Source organism: Apodemus sylvaticus, chromosome 18 (assembly GCF_947179515.1).
Source record: "Apodemus sylvaticus chromosome 18, mApoSyl1.1, whole genome shotgun sequence".
NCBI classification, from domain to species: domain Eukaryota; kingdom Metazoa; phylum Chordata; class Mammalia; order Rodentia; family Muridae; genus Apodemus; species Apodemus sylvaticus.
The window spans coordinates 29,202,062-29,217,404 of NC_067489.1; the positions used below are offsets into that span (position 1 = coordinate 29,202,062).

General features: G+C 38.2%; 1 protein-coding gene across 13 annotated transcripts in view; it reads right to left on the reverse strand.

The window, feature by feature from the left end:
* The window catches only part of Nrg1 (neuregulin 1), a 1,103,601-nt gene that overhangs the window by 23,591 nt on the left and 1,064,667 nt on the right, over positions 1 to 15,343 (reverse strand). For 11 of the 13 annotated variants that reach the window (XM_052162554.1, XM_052162547.1, XM_052162545.1 and 8 more), the window contains one exon: positions 8,060 to 8,189. In XM_052162554.1, coding sequence (XP_052018514.1) covers positions 8,060 to 8,189 — 130 coding nt within the window. Of the gene's footprint in view, positions 1 to 8,059; positions 8,190 to 12,694; positions 12,897 to 15,343 lie in introns of those variants that run through there. The other 2 variants (XM_052162555.1, XM_052162553.1) reach the window with 1 other exon arrangement.

The window sequence follows — 15,343 nt, forward strand, 5'->3', positions numbered from 1 at the left end:
CAAGGCTTTAGTTTAGTTATAAGGCCCATGAATGCTCTTTCAGCCAACTAGTAATCCCTAACAATTTTCTATAATCTTTCCAACCAGGAGCAACAGCAATAATAATTCACTCATTTAATTAAATTAATAAACATAGCTGAATCCTTATGAAAAACAGTTTAATAGTGATAATACTTCACGAATGATCAGATACATTTACTAAGGATTCATTCATAGATGCATGTGTTTTGAGAATCAGTTTATGAACACTAGACATACTCAAAGATATTTACAGATTCCCAAGAAAGATCTGGTTCTAGAGAGTTGGCCAATTTTATAAACTATTTATCAGTTACAGTCAACTTGTAAGCCATCTTTAGACATCTTCCTTCCTTTGTTTCCTGGTTTCATCTTTGTCCCTGGAGAACAGTGGAGGAAAGAAAGCCGACGGCCAGTATTCTTCTCCTCATTAGTCATCATTCCGCAATGAAACATTTGGCTAGTTTTTAAAATACCCTGTCAGAAAGAATATCACGTCTTTCTGTTCTTCTTCAATACTAACTGTGGCATTTCCTTTTATACTGTAAAACACGTGAACTTATCTACTTGGTGTTGATATTTACAAATACCAAGTCATGAAAATGTCAACAAACTCATTCTAGGGAATAGTCACTCATTCTGCTTGCTGTCAAAACCTCCTGCTGTTACTCTGGAAACCAGAGTTGCCCATGGATACAGCATCCAGATTTCTGGGTTGCTTTGCTACAGTATCACATTGCAAACACAGACTTTGTTCACCCTGTAGCTCACTTGGTATTCAGGCCAAAGCTCGCCTACTCACTGGCTGAGTATCTGCATTGTAGATTATTTTTCCCCCAAATGTATTGTTACTATTAGTCTGCATTTTTCTAAGATGAATCTTATTCTGTTATCAGCCTTTAAGTGAAAATACTTGAGGCTTATATGTGTTTTTCTAATTTGTGTTTTAGTGTCCTTTACAGTGTCATCTGCAAAAGCGATTTGTTTCCTCAAGAGGATGCCCTCCTTAACAGCATTAAAGAAAATACTAAATAGAAAATGTTCCAATAATGTTTCTTTCAGATCTAGCATATACCTCCCATTACTGATCAGGTGGTAGGTGGCTTCCCTTCTTTTATTATGCTCCTGGGACTAACTTCCAATCCATGAGATAACAGAATACATATAGTGGCCTCATAGGGCTCATGAGTCAATACTGAGGAAAAGCACACACTAGCTCTCAAATGTGTTTCCTTACTAACAGTGAACGTGGCAGTGTTTAGAAACATGTTTCTCCTTGCCGGAGTCTTAGGTCTTACCAAACACTCTGCTTGTACTGTTTCTAGTGAAATGCTAACCCAGAGACTATAACATTCACCAGCGTTTATCCAACATGATACATCCTTCAGTCAAGGCAAAGGACTTCAATAGATACAGGATCTGTTTGTAAGATACAGGATCACCCTGTACCTTACCAGGTTACAGTGACACATGACATACTGGCTGCTCATCTGTGGTCTGTCTTCACTTTGAAGGCCCTGAGGCACTACCTCATTCTCCTCTGTGCTAACAGACCTGTTCTATGATGAGACATCTAAATGGGTTTCTTTTAAATTATTCAAGGGAAATATTTTGAAACTGCATTTTTATTTGACATAGACAGTCTGAAGGTGGCAGCTTCATACTTTCTGTCCCTCTACAAAACCTTTGTCTCTCATTCCTTAAGGACCTAAGCTCCCTAAATGTCTTCATGGCACGTGGTGCATCAATAATTGATTATTAAATCGATTGCTTAAAACATGGGTATTATTTTCACTGGCCCATGTCTCCTAAAGGAAGAGGTCAGTGTGGTTTTGTTTATCCCTGGATACTCAGCATGAACTCGAGCCTGCCTCATGGGAACCTAATCAACACACATGGTTGCTATCTGATGCAAGAAAGACAAAGGAAGTGGGCTATGCAGAGAGGTTAGCCAATGTTCTAATTCTAGACAGAACTGCACCTAAATTAGTTCCTGCAGGACTTTCTTCAGTCTACACTAGGAAGTCAAAGTCTAAATGCACTCATAAATATTAAGAGTGGTAGAATTCTATGCACAAAAGAAAAAAGCTGAAGACATGGTTGTCTGAAGAGCTCAGTATCTAGAATCATTAGAGTCCCATCCAGTTTTCTAACACATTCTCTGTTTCTGATAAATATGGTGGCACCCAAGAACAGAGAAGTTTGCTATTAAAAAAAAAACAAAAAAACAAAACAAAACAAAACAAAAAAAAAAAACTCTTCTGCACTTGGAATCAGCATGGTATTTACAATGTTCTAAAATTCAAATGAATTCTCACCACGCCTGTTTTATGTCAACTCCTTTGCTGAAAGGGTAGACATCACTGCACTGCTGTTACCATTCTGACAGTATCTTTGTGAAACTTTATCCTTAATCTAGGATTGCTGACTCTTCCCTTGTGTCTTAGTCCCTAGATTTCCCTATCATGTGCAGCTAAGCATATTCTTGGGATCATGGTGTTATCTTCCTACTTCCCAAAGTTACTCTGGCTCCTTTCTAGCTATCACAATACCTAAAGTTTCCTGTTCCATGTATAGAACATACTATTGAACATACTGTTGAACAGAGTTTTTTGTTTGCATTTTTGTTTTTGTTTCTGTCTGTTTTTTATGTTTGTTTTACTTCTTGCAGTGGAGGTGCTACACTTGGGAGGCATACCACCATCTTCATCCTCATATGCAGATCCTAATTTCTAGTGTTTGTATGTATGTTTATAAGGAGACATAAGGATGGGTATAGGCTACAAAACTAGGTAGGAGGTCATGGGAACAAGAGGGGTAAGAAAGGGTAGGGGTCAGGGTAAGGGTAGATGTGACATGAAAGAAGGGGCTACAGGGATGGGAGACAGAATGTGGGGAAGGAGGAGAGAGAAGGGATGGGAAGGAGATGTGACAAAAGTAAATTGTTTTAAAAATAATATAATGAAACATTTTTTAGCATGTCAATAATAAAGGAAAGGAAAGAAGAGAAAAGATGTTTTTTTCTGTCTGTTCAAGGATAGCCTAGTATACCGGAAGGACTCTAGACACAAGAGCTACATTGGTAAATTCTTCTCTTTTTCTAGTCCTGTATTTCCCTTTAAATTCTAATTGCCTTAAAAGTCAGCACTGTGTTATTTGGAACACATTCTCTCCCTTGCAGATAGCAATGTCATTTCCTTACACACACTAAGCTTCTAGGGACCAGGGAACTATGCCTCATGTTATCATCAATGTTTGTAAAAGGACCTAGCATAGAGCAGTTCTACAGGCAAATATTAATGTTTCATTTACTAAATGTAAGTTACAGTAACATGTTATTGTGACCTGATATCCAAGAGTTTTATTTTCATAATGATATATGTTTTAACAATATATAATACAGCATGATCTACACAAATGTACTGACATTAATTATATAACATCACCAGAAGTCCAGGGTGAAGGAAACTCTATCTTTTAAGTGTAGACTGAATTCTGATTTTTAATTTTCACTTTTTAAAAAAATGAGGTAACTGGTGATCAAAAATATTAATATTAATATGGTGATCAGTGATATAAATAATCAAAAATTACAAAGTTAGAGGGTGGTTTCATAAAAATTTTAAATATAAGGAAAAATAGGGATTAAATATAACTATTTTTTCAATGTCTACAGAGAAATAGTACAATTTACTTTTTATTATTAGAGGAGAAAAAAAAAAGTCTTACTGAAGTTAAAAGTACTTTAGCAGAGATGAACTCATTTAATTTTTCTGATTCCTTGGGGAAATTTTTGGAAAACATAGTAACTCTATGTTATAAATGAAGACAGTGTCCAGAGGGTTGAAAATGGAAAGACACAGGACTGCTTACCAAAATTGGTGGTTAAAACCCAAATCCCTCACTGTAAACCTGTATCTGTCCTCTGGGCAATATATCACATTTATAAGCATTGTCTGTTGGAAAAATAAATTTTAGGTTAAAAAACTTCCCATTCACATCTTCCAAGTTCTCCACTGAACTGCTCACATTGGGAAGTGAAGAAAGAATCTGGACAATTTCATGTTCAAATGATCCTGTTGCTTTGCACCATATGATGACAGAGCATCAGAAGACAGGAACTGGACCTGCTCCCCTATCCTCTTTGTATAATCTGGAATAGTCACTAATTCTTTTTCGTGGATACATCTTAAATTACTGTAGAGAGAAAAGTAGTGCAAAGGATGAGAACCAATGCTCAAGTCCTCACTTGGTCCCCATGGGCAAATCCATGTAACCATCAAACGTCTGCTCTGAGAACTAGTTATCTGCATTATGGCTAATGCATTTGGAATACCTTGTTCTAAGGAAAGGGACAGAAGAGGTTTGCTGGAAAATCCAGATCAGCTCCAAGGAAGTGGACAACGGTGGATTAGGTGACCAGTCTCTCGACTCCTTGGAAACTTCCATGCTTGTGGTGTTTCTGAGTCATGTCTTTGGTCAAGGATGGAGTTGACTTTGAATTAAGTGGCTCATGCTTCAGCAATGCTTCTGTTCTAGGCAGATGGACCATATGGAAACTATGAACTGGCTTCATAGGCAGGTTCTTGATGAGCCAATGAAACTTTTTTATGCTTTCTGTTTCTATTCAAGTGCTTTTGTGAACAGTACATTATCATAGGACATGGCACATCATGTGACTTTGTTTAAATTCTGAGTTGTTATTATTACTATTATTGCTACTACTATTGTTATTAATTATTAATTATTAATTAATTAATTTATTTATTTTTGGTTTTTTGAAACAAGGTTTCTCTGTGCAGCTTTGGCTGTCCTGGACCTCGGTCTGTAGACCAGGCTGGCCTTGAACTCAGAGATCCACCTGCCTCTGTCTCCCAACTTCTGGGATTAAAGACAAGTACTCCTACTGCCCAGCTGAATTATTATTATTTTTATTGCTATAGATGTTTTTAATATAAGGCCATTTTCTTTATAAGGCTTTACCTATTTTGTGTGTATGCTAAATTAAGTATTCCAATTCTTAATGGAAGGCTCCAAATTGTTCTGATGCATCAATCAAGTTATACTCTAAAAAATGGGGGGAGAGCTAAAATCAGCAATGCCAAAAATGTTCTTTTTAAAATAAAATAAAGAAATCTTTAAAAGTTATTCTTGTCAAGACAAAAGGGACAGAAGGAAAGAAATAAAAGAAGAAAAGGAGAGGTAATTTTCCAAGAACCAGGAGACAAGCCTGATATACCACACAATTGGTTTGAAGGGTGCCAAGTATTTACTCCCAGTTAGCTAATTCAATAATTACTAGAGATGGAACAAACCCTTCACTTCAAGATTTATTAAAAAAAAAAAGGAAGTACGTTTTGTTTTCCTGGATAGTACTTAAAATTTAATGAGACACTGTGTGGGTGAAAAAAAACCTCACAGTTGTTGGCCCCATGCCAAATAGAACAGATGAATAGGACTCATGCGGTTGGTTGTGTGTTTTGTGTAGGATGTGGGAGGGCTGCAGAATAGGTAAAATTAATCTGTGGAAAAGAACTGCGCTCGTTCCTCGGAGGTATTCGGAAACTCTCACATGTGGTCATGCAGCTTGTAAATCTTTGCAAAGCCCATGATAAGGAATGATCATATTTCATCGTTGTAATTAAAACATAGTGGACTTAGATGCTCTACAGAGTTAAAAATGCAAAACAGAGATAATATGGGGGTAGAACTGTTTTAACAGGGGAAAGTTTAAGGAATTCGAATTTAAAGGTATTTTTTTCCCAAGATTTATTAAAACACTGTGGTCCCTTATGCCTAAGAGCAGAGGAAAATCACCATGTTTCCCAGTATAATAAATGAACCTCACATCTTACAGATTGTAATTCCTTGCCGCTTGTATTTTTCAGGTGATAAAAGAAGGTCTTATAGGAGACTATAAAACATGCTCATCACTATTTACCATTTCAAATGTGGTGTGGGGGGTTTCTTTTTGTGCTCCATTTTATAGCAAATTGGTAGAACTGGAGGCTAATGCTGAAAGGTGGCTATAAACAAACACGGATAATTTTCAGGATTACAACCAATCTTAACTTCAAGAGTAATTTAAACTAAGACACATAGTACAGCATCACATACAGATGAAGATAATTGGTTTTCTATACACTTGCTTTTGAAAAACTTAAAGAGATGCTTTGCTGGTTGAGTTACTGCAATTAGAATCTCATGGTTCATTCTCAGAAGTGATTTGCTTTGGTAAACAGTCTCCATTGATAAAATCCACTGGACATCCTTCTTGAACATGTGTTCTCTTGGCACTATGGCCATGCTAGGACCTATTTTCTTCCATTTTTTTCTTTTTTTTTTCAGTTTTTTATTTGATATATTTTTTATTTACATTCCAAATGATTTCCCCTTTCCTGGCTCCCCACTCCCCGAAAGTCCCATAAGCCCTCTTCCCTCCTCCTATTCCCCCATCCACCCCTTCCCACTTCCCTGTTCTGGTTTTGCCCTATACTGCTACACTGAGCCTTTCCAAAACCAGGGGCCACTCCTCCGTTCTTCATGGACATCATTTGATATGTGGATTATGTCTTGAGTATTCCAAGTTTCTAGGCTAATATCCACTTATCAGTGAGTATCTTTTGAGACTGGGTTACCTCACTTAGTATGATGTTCTCCAGCTCCATCCATTTGTCTAGTTCACTATGACACCTAAGAGGAAGGCCGTGAATGTCTGATCCTCCCCAGTGCTGGGCCTAATGTCATATATGGCCACCATCAAATCCAGTTTATAAGAAAGCATTCTATCAACTGTGCTATAGCTCCAATAGGAGATAAAAAGCATGTTTTATCCACATCGAATTATGAATCCACATAATATGAAGCAAATATCAATAGACTTAAAATGATGACAAAATAAATACATGCTATCCTATTGACTTTTTTTTACTATAAAGTTTAAATATTTGCTGTTACCTAATTCCCCCTATTTCCTCACTTCCCCCCCAGAAAAATACAGTTTTATGTTGCTGGTGAGAGAATATAAATGTTATACTTCTTTTTGCTGCTGTTGGCTGGTTTTTGTTTTGCTTTTGCTCATAAGGTTTTCTCTTATGAGCTCTGGCTGTCCTGAAACACACTCGGAGGGCCAGAGTGTCTTTGAGCTTAGAAATCAGCCTGCCTCTGCCTCACGAAGGCCGGGATTAAAGGCGTGTGTCACCACACTTGGCTCAATTTGATATGTTTTAATGGTGCATCTACCACTACTTCAGACCATTGGAAGGAAAGGGACAATGTAGACATGTCTATAAGGCTAGCACAGTCCAAGTCCTGCTTCTGTAAGACAGTGCTGTCAAGATGTGCTAAATGCATTCTGAACACATGCACCATGCTTTTTTAATAACCAGAAAGAGCACCTTAAGGTTTGTTTTGAAAACTAATTATGGGGTAAGACCATGATCCCAAGCATAAGAAATACTTCACAGGTAGCTTTCTGCTCTCTTGTCTTTATTTGCCCCTTTCACCTTGCAGGTGGGCACTAGGGTAAAAAAAAAAAAAGTTACCTCACGGCTCAATTAATACATGGGATAAAAAAGGAAGGACCCAAACTGACAACCTTCTACAATATTTGCACACTTCTTTCAGTAGCTATTAAGAACACCAGGAGGAAAGCAAAATTATTCCCATGAAGGCAAAAAGAAAAAAAAAAAAAGAAAAAAAAGCAACCAAAACCAAAACCAAAAACCAACCAACCAAACCAAACCAAACAACAACAGCAAAAACCAAACCAAACAAACAAACAAACAAAAAAATACTCAACCCATCAAGAACCAAATATAAGCAACACCCTAAAACATTCAAAAGTAAAATCAATTCTGGACATGACAGAGGCGATGGCAAATGGTGTAAACATTTCAAAAATCCCTCCACAAATAAATGAGCATTATTTAACAATATGCAAGAAAGCAAGGAAAAAGAAGCCACGGAGGACACGATGACACAAGACAATATGGGATAAGCAGTCAGAGGTAAGAGGCACAGAGAGGAACTCGTTTCTTACTTGCACAAGTATCTTGAGGGGTTTGACAGGTCCTTCACCATGAAACATTCGCCCCCATTCACACAGAAAGTTTTCTCCTTCTCCGCACACTTTATGAGATGGCTGGTCCCAGTCGTGGATGTAGATGTGGCTGGATAGGAAAGAAAGAGGGGAACGTTGACACTCTATTCTGAGGAGAGAATCACCACTGCGATTAAATATAAATTCTTCTCTAGCACGGCTCAAGCGTGATGTGAACAGATCACATCAATACTAGGATTTTTTTTTTTTAAATAGCAATGACTGATACAATCATTTATTTTTGGCAACTCTATGCTATCTGCCTAGTCACCTTTTGCATTTCAGACGACTGACAACAAAGTGTCTGATTGCCAACATTCTTTTGAAGAAACAGATGACAGTTTGCTATCTCTGGGTATCAATCTGTTATAAGACTCATCTGTTTGGAACCAGGAACATAGAAACAAGTCATCCTTTGGTTTATAAAATTTTCATGTGGTAACTTGACATTTACATCTCCAACCTGACAGTCTTATAGATGTAAAACTTAAAGGGATGGACCACTGAGCACACACACATGCACGTGCAAACACTCACACTCACACACTCACACTCACACAGACACACACACACACACACACACACTCACACAGACACACACACACACAGACACACACACACACTCACACTCACACACACACACTCACACAGACACACACACACACACACACACACACAGACACACACACACACACACTAAATGAAATCAAATACCCACTCCTGAGGCTCAAGGGCATTTAGAATTAGGCCCTCCCTCCTTTACAAGGTTGTGGAAGGGCTTATTGTTAATCAGTGTTCACCAGTCAAGAGTCTGTCTACCTCTTTAGGAAGAAAATCTATTTTGAGATATCTTATCTACTGACTTATTCCCATGGATTTTTAAATTCCTTATCGCTTATCATGCCTAGTTTATTACTTGCATGGGTCAATGTTCTTATGTACATCTGTTTGACCCACCATGCATGGATTTCCCATTTTATTTTGCTTTTATTTTTTTCCCATGTTTCCAAAGCCCACTTTGTAATGACTCTCAACAAAATTTTTTTTCTACATTTTTATTTTCATTCTTCCTGACCAGAGTAGTCAACATCTTGACTGTTCCATTTCTGATTTCTTGTATCGGTTTCTTCTTTCCTGTTCTCCTGTCTATGGCACATGGAATAGCACAGCTTTCAGAAGGAACTGTGAAGGAGAGGCAAAACCACTTCAACTTAAAGGAGTGATCTCAGTCATAGCCCTTCTAGAAGACTATGGTCCTCACTCTCCTAAATCCCTCTTTCAGATAACAGGATGATGTCAACCACCAACAGATTTTACAGAGAACATGCTTACTGTAGGTAAAGTATTAGGGGGTGAGTAGGGAAGACTCAATTTTCTTATTTAATGATCAGAATTTATGAAAAACTTGACAATGGAGCTAGATGCATAGTTCCATGATATCACATTTGCTAGGGTTTTTACGGTATGGAGAGCTAACCCAGGAGCTTCCACATGGTAGGGAGATGTTGTAGCATTGAGCTACATCATTTCTGGCCTAAGACAATTTTTTTTTAACTTACTTCAATAAATGAGCTTTTCAGAATGTCACTAAAAGCATCCTTTAGGAATCTATAATCCAATCCCAAGCTTGGCAATTATCTCTACCCTCTACCAGCTATGCTAAGAGAATCCTTATTATAATGAGAATGTCATTTGCATCATTTGGTTCATGCAATCAAAGCATAGAGAGCAGTTTGATATACCACACCCCATATCCTTTTAACCGAACAATATCTCTTCACATGAAGAACTGTTTCCATAGGTATATTAATTTTTAATCCACGGCAGCTGCTTTTAATTGAGGAGGAAGAAGACTGCCTTACCTGCTAAAGGTTTTGTTCTTAAGATTTCCATTTGGTGACAGTCTTCCATTTGGTAACAGGATTAGCTGAGTGTCCTACCTGTGCCTGTGCAACAGTAAGTATATGCCTCACCTGCAGTGAGCTGTTACCATACTTCCCGTGGAAAGGTGCTGATCTACAAGCAGTTCCCAGTGGTGCCTGAATCCCTAACATGCTGCTAAGGATGCCCTTTGTCCCACCTGAGTAGCCCACTTCGAAGGTTCTTTCAGAATAAATTCTATGGCACTTACTAAAACCAAAACCAACATCCTTCACAAATGGATACACTTCTACCTAAATTATAAATGAACAATAAAAATAGGCCACGATATAAGCCAAAGCCAGATATAGCACCCTTCTTCCATGAACTTGCTGATCTTGTGGGATGTTCAAAATAACTAAGGTTCATAAAGGCACATTAAAACAAAAAAGTATCTTTTTTGGTTCTTAAAAATATTTCTCCCTGAAGTGATTATTCTTTTACAATGCTGTCCCAAAGTACCTAGACCTGACACATTTCCACTGGGAAAAAAAAAACATTCTTAGATCATTACTTAAAGGTAGTATAATGAGACATTTGATATAAGCGAATCCCTGGAAATGAGGCAGCCGCTATCTCACACAGGCGTGGCTACTGGGCTTAGCAGTTTCATCCACAGCAACTTTGAACACATCATGAATTGTAAAGCAGGAATTAAGTCCCAGGTGATACATGATATGAATCGACTTGGATACTACCGATCCAAAGCAGCAGCTAAACTCAAGAGTAAGCTGTAGTTGTCAGAAGAACTTGCCAGACAGACAGCGCCGCACACCCTATGGATGTTTGCAGCTTTTCTTCTCTTCTCAGGTGAATATGGTGCACAAGTCTATACGTTTCATAGCGATAATCTTGTACATTGGCTTCTATCCATACTTGGTATATAAGCCCTGAGGGAACAGGACTTATATACCAAGTCACGGGAACACCCTGTTGTTAAGGGAGCTAGAAGGAGTAACTAAGGACCTCAGGAGAACCTTTATGAGCACTGTGTCCTAAAGGAGATGCTATCTTTGACTTAGTGTTATGAATGACAGGATCTATCATCACAGCCCTAGGGCATACAGAATGGTTAGAGTAAGAATTCGAGACAAGTTTGAGCTACAGAACGAGACTGTCTGGACCTATAAAAAATGGATAAGTAGGACCTGATTGTTCTTATGTTGACTGTGTACATGAAGGCTTTAACCCAAAAGTACTTCCCATAGTAAGTTAGTAGATACCATGCAAGGAGAAAAATCATAAATAACGTTAGCAACTTATTGCCAGACAATGTATCTGTTATGGCAATATAAAGTCAGGGATACTGATCATTGCCAAGGACAGTTCTCTGCATTAATAACCCACTATTCAGGGGATTAGCCGTGTGATCCCTTTCTGTTACATACCAGTCCCCTTTTGAGCCTATTGCCTTATTTTCTCTATCTTTCCCTTCAGACTTCACTGATTGTCCCTTACATGTAAAGGTAATGGTCATAGCTAAAGCTGACTGCGGCTGATGCTCCATAAAGGAATCCATTTAGGTAGGGTTTAGAGTAATGATTGCTGCCACTATTATTGTGGAAAAGCATCAAGCCCTGGCCACAGCTGTGTCAATGAATGACAGAGTCCTACACAGAGGTCTGTTCAGTTCAACCCAGCAACAAAACTGAGATGCAAGGGGCTGTTAGGAAGTTTGCTACAAGATTCCTTTCTGTTGTACTGTACCCAGGTGAGCATCACTGACCCAGCATTGGTGCATAAACACCACTGATAAAGCAAAGCAAAATGGAATCGTTGTCCGCACTGGCATGTCATTATTTTTTGGTAAATGTGAAGGGAGAGGGCCTGGTTTGCAATAGACATTACCAAATAACTGTGAGACACTCATAAACACAGCCAGCCTACTCTCTTGTAACTGCTTGCCAAGAGTTCCTATTCCATTAATTTGTTTACATAATTAAACTGATGAATGAGTTAAGGAAAAATTTTGAGTCTCTTTTAAATATGAGTAAGCCCTAGATTGAGAATCCACACAATTCTATCATGTTTCTGACAGAAGTTCCGCATCACAAAAGCTAAATATACATACACTATCACAAATTCGTACTATATTTAAATACTTTAAGACAAGGTCTCATTACATTGTCCAGGCTGACCCAGAATTCAACATCCTCTTGCCTCAGCCTTCTGAGTAGCTGGGGTTGTAGATGAATGTTGTGGCCCTAAGTTTTTATAATAGTTTAATGTTTGTATGATATGAAACGCAAGCCAAATTTCATTTGTACAATAAATCCTGAGCATTCCACCCCTGCCTACTTCTGTAAAGACACTGGATCAACATCTGAATTACAATTTGGTGTTTTCTACTCATTGCTAAGGATTTCTTCATGGAAGCCATCTATTTTTTTTTCCTGCAGAGTAGCTCAAATTAAAAAAAACAAAACAAAACAAAACAAAACAAAGCAATGCTGGGCAGATGGTTTTCTCTTCACCCTGGTTATAAACACCGCTTTCCTTGTTACATGGGATCCCTGAGAGAAATCCAGAGAATCTATCCTTCCTGAATGACCATGGTGTGTTCAAGACACAAACAAAACAAACAAACAAAAAAAACTCCTCTTAACATTGCTATATAAAGCAGTCAAATTACAAAATGAAAGTTTTTAACCTTACCTGTATCTTCAACACTTATGAATTTAGAAATCTGCAAGGTTTCTTGCTCTTCCATAGCCTGTATTTTTGTTTTTGTTTGTTTGTTATGTTTGCTTGTTTTTAAGCCCAACCCCCCCTCAAATTATTAAACTCACCCAGAATGCAATAGGACTCCTGTGGTAGAAGCACACACACTACACTGCTGGAAATGGCTTAGATGGTTCTTATGAGTGAAGGACTTCAGAGCTGAAACCTAGCCGGAAGAACTATGCTGCCCCGCCCACGTGGCTTCTCTCCACAGCAAGGGGATGATGGGAATAGTCATTAGCTGTCCTCAGGAAAAGCCAGAGCCACACCGGAATTACAGATGCACTGTCATTCTAGGTTGGCATTTTTCCCCCTGCATAGTAATTCAATCATTTGCTGAATAGCATATAGGAACTATAAAGAGAGAAAAGTGCCTGCCAGACACTCTTCTGATCTGGTAGATCAAGAGAGGCCACACTGCACCTGAAAGAAACACGCATCTCCTAAGAACTCCAGCTTAAACAAACTGATGCTCTGTAGGACTGGATTGGCTCCCTGAGAAAAAATGATTGGCATGCACCAGTTACCCCAAGTCAGTCTCTTTCCTTGGAAAAGCTGTGACATTCTTCAAGACATCTGTGTCACTTAGAATTTGTCTAAGAAGATATAGAACAGTGATTAGATTCCCTCATGAATAAAATGTGCTGTGAGGGAAAGACAGCAACTCGTGTATTTGAAAATTAACCTTTCCTGGCAATCATATTAACATATATAAAATAATAGTCACAACTAAAGTTGCTATAGCTACAAATTCAAAGACAGCAAGACTGTGCACAAATAAAACACAGATAGATTATATCATGCTTGCTCTTATGCTGACCATGTATATGACTGCTCCTTCACCAAACTTTGCTAAGGAAACCACAGGAAGAGGCACGTGTAAGCATTGTTCACTGGTCCAGTCCTTGCCTAGAATATGCACTGCCGGTGGGTTCTATCCCCTGCCCTGAAAAAGACAAGACAGGCCCACACAGGAGAAAGGAGAAGAAAGGAGAAGATACAATGAGAAGGGAGAGAGGAAAACATCAGAGTATGGGAAGGAGGGAGGGAGGGAGGGAGGGAAGGAGGGATGAATGAATAGGGAGGGAGGCAGAGAGAGAGAGAGAGAAAGAGAGAGACAGAGAGACAGACAGACAGACAGACAGATAAATAAGGAAGGGAGGAAGAAGTCAATAGAGTTAACAAAGAAAACACCATGAGACCATGTAAAATGTGACCAGAAGTTTTGATAGCAGGCTAGGTTATCTGACTGCATGGACTCAGGGTTTACTTAATAAACTTGGGAAATTTAAGAGTTTGCAGACACCCTATAAAGCGCTCACTTATCTAAAGAACAAGTTGACACAAAGTCCAACGGAGATTCACTAGCATAACAGCTGAACTTGTGTTTGGATACCATTTAGATGCATTTAGAACAGAAGGACCAGAAAGGATCCTAATGTATCTTATAGCATCCTGTATTTTAAAAGAGGATATAAGGCATCTCAAAAGATCAGATGGTTCTGCATTCTTTAATAATATACTCCAAATATTCACAAATATTCACAAATGTAGACAGAAGCAGATTTCTCAAGGACACGCCAATGTATGTGGAATAGTCTTGTGTTTTATTTCAGCAAACCTCCTATAGAGCTGGGGACAGGTATTAAGATAATTCTCTCCCTTAAAAGCCACAAGAATCCCCTAACATTATTTCTTTTTTCCACCAGAATGAGAAGTAACCTTTGGATGTTTTCCCTCATAAAACAAAAGTATGGGTTTTTTATTTTTTGGTGTTGTTAGAAGACAAAGGTCATCTGTAGTTAAACAGAAAGGGTATTTTTGGCTCCCAGGAGTTGCTAAGAAAATTACTAGGTCTTATTAGACAGTGTTATCTTTAGAAAAATAAGATTGTCAGGAAGGTTATTTTATAAATATACGGGATGCCATTTTTCCCTGACAGCACATTTTATGCATGACGGTCTAATCATGCCATTCTACAACATAAGACAATATTAAAATGACATAAATGTCTTGGAGGATGTCAGAGCTTCTCCAAAGAGACACAGACTATCTTTGAGTCACTGGCTGGTGGGGTGACAATAAGAAATATATACTATCCTCTTTGTAAAGGCAACAGCTCTATCTATCTGTCTGTCCATCTGTCTGTCTGTCCATCTGTCCATCCATCTACTTTTTTTTTTTTATTATTTAGTTGGAAAGCAATTCCAGAATCATAGTTCTTCTATATATTTTTTGAGAAACCACTGATATTTTATGAGTATAGTACCCATTAAATACACATTAAAGGATATTCTCTAAGACTACATCCTTAGACTAACATAACAGTCTACACAGCAAATATCAGGAGACCATCTGCCTGGCTTAGTTTAGTATATTTCTAGTTCTTACCATGCTAAATGTAGAAAGTGTACATTCCTTAGTCTGCATTTTCTACCATGATCAATTTGTTTGGGAGAAAGTCATGCCAATGTAGGGAATATTATCCTGCTAGTCTCTGGGCTAGCCAAAAAAATTTTAGCAGTGACAGAATAAACCAAAACAAAAGAAATGAACTCCCAACCATGATAAAAGATTCAGCCT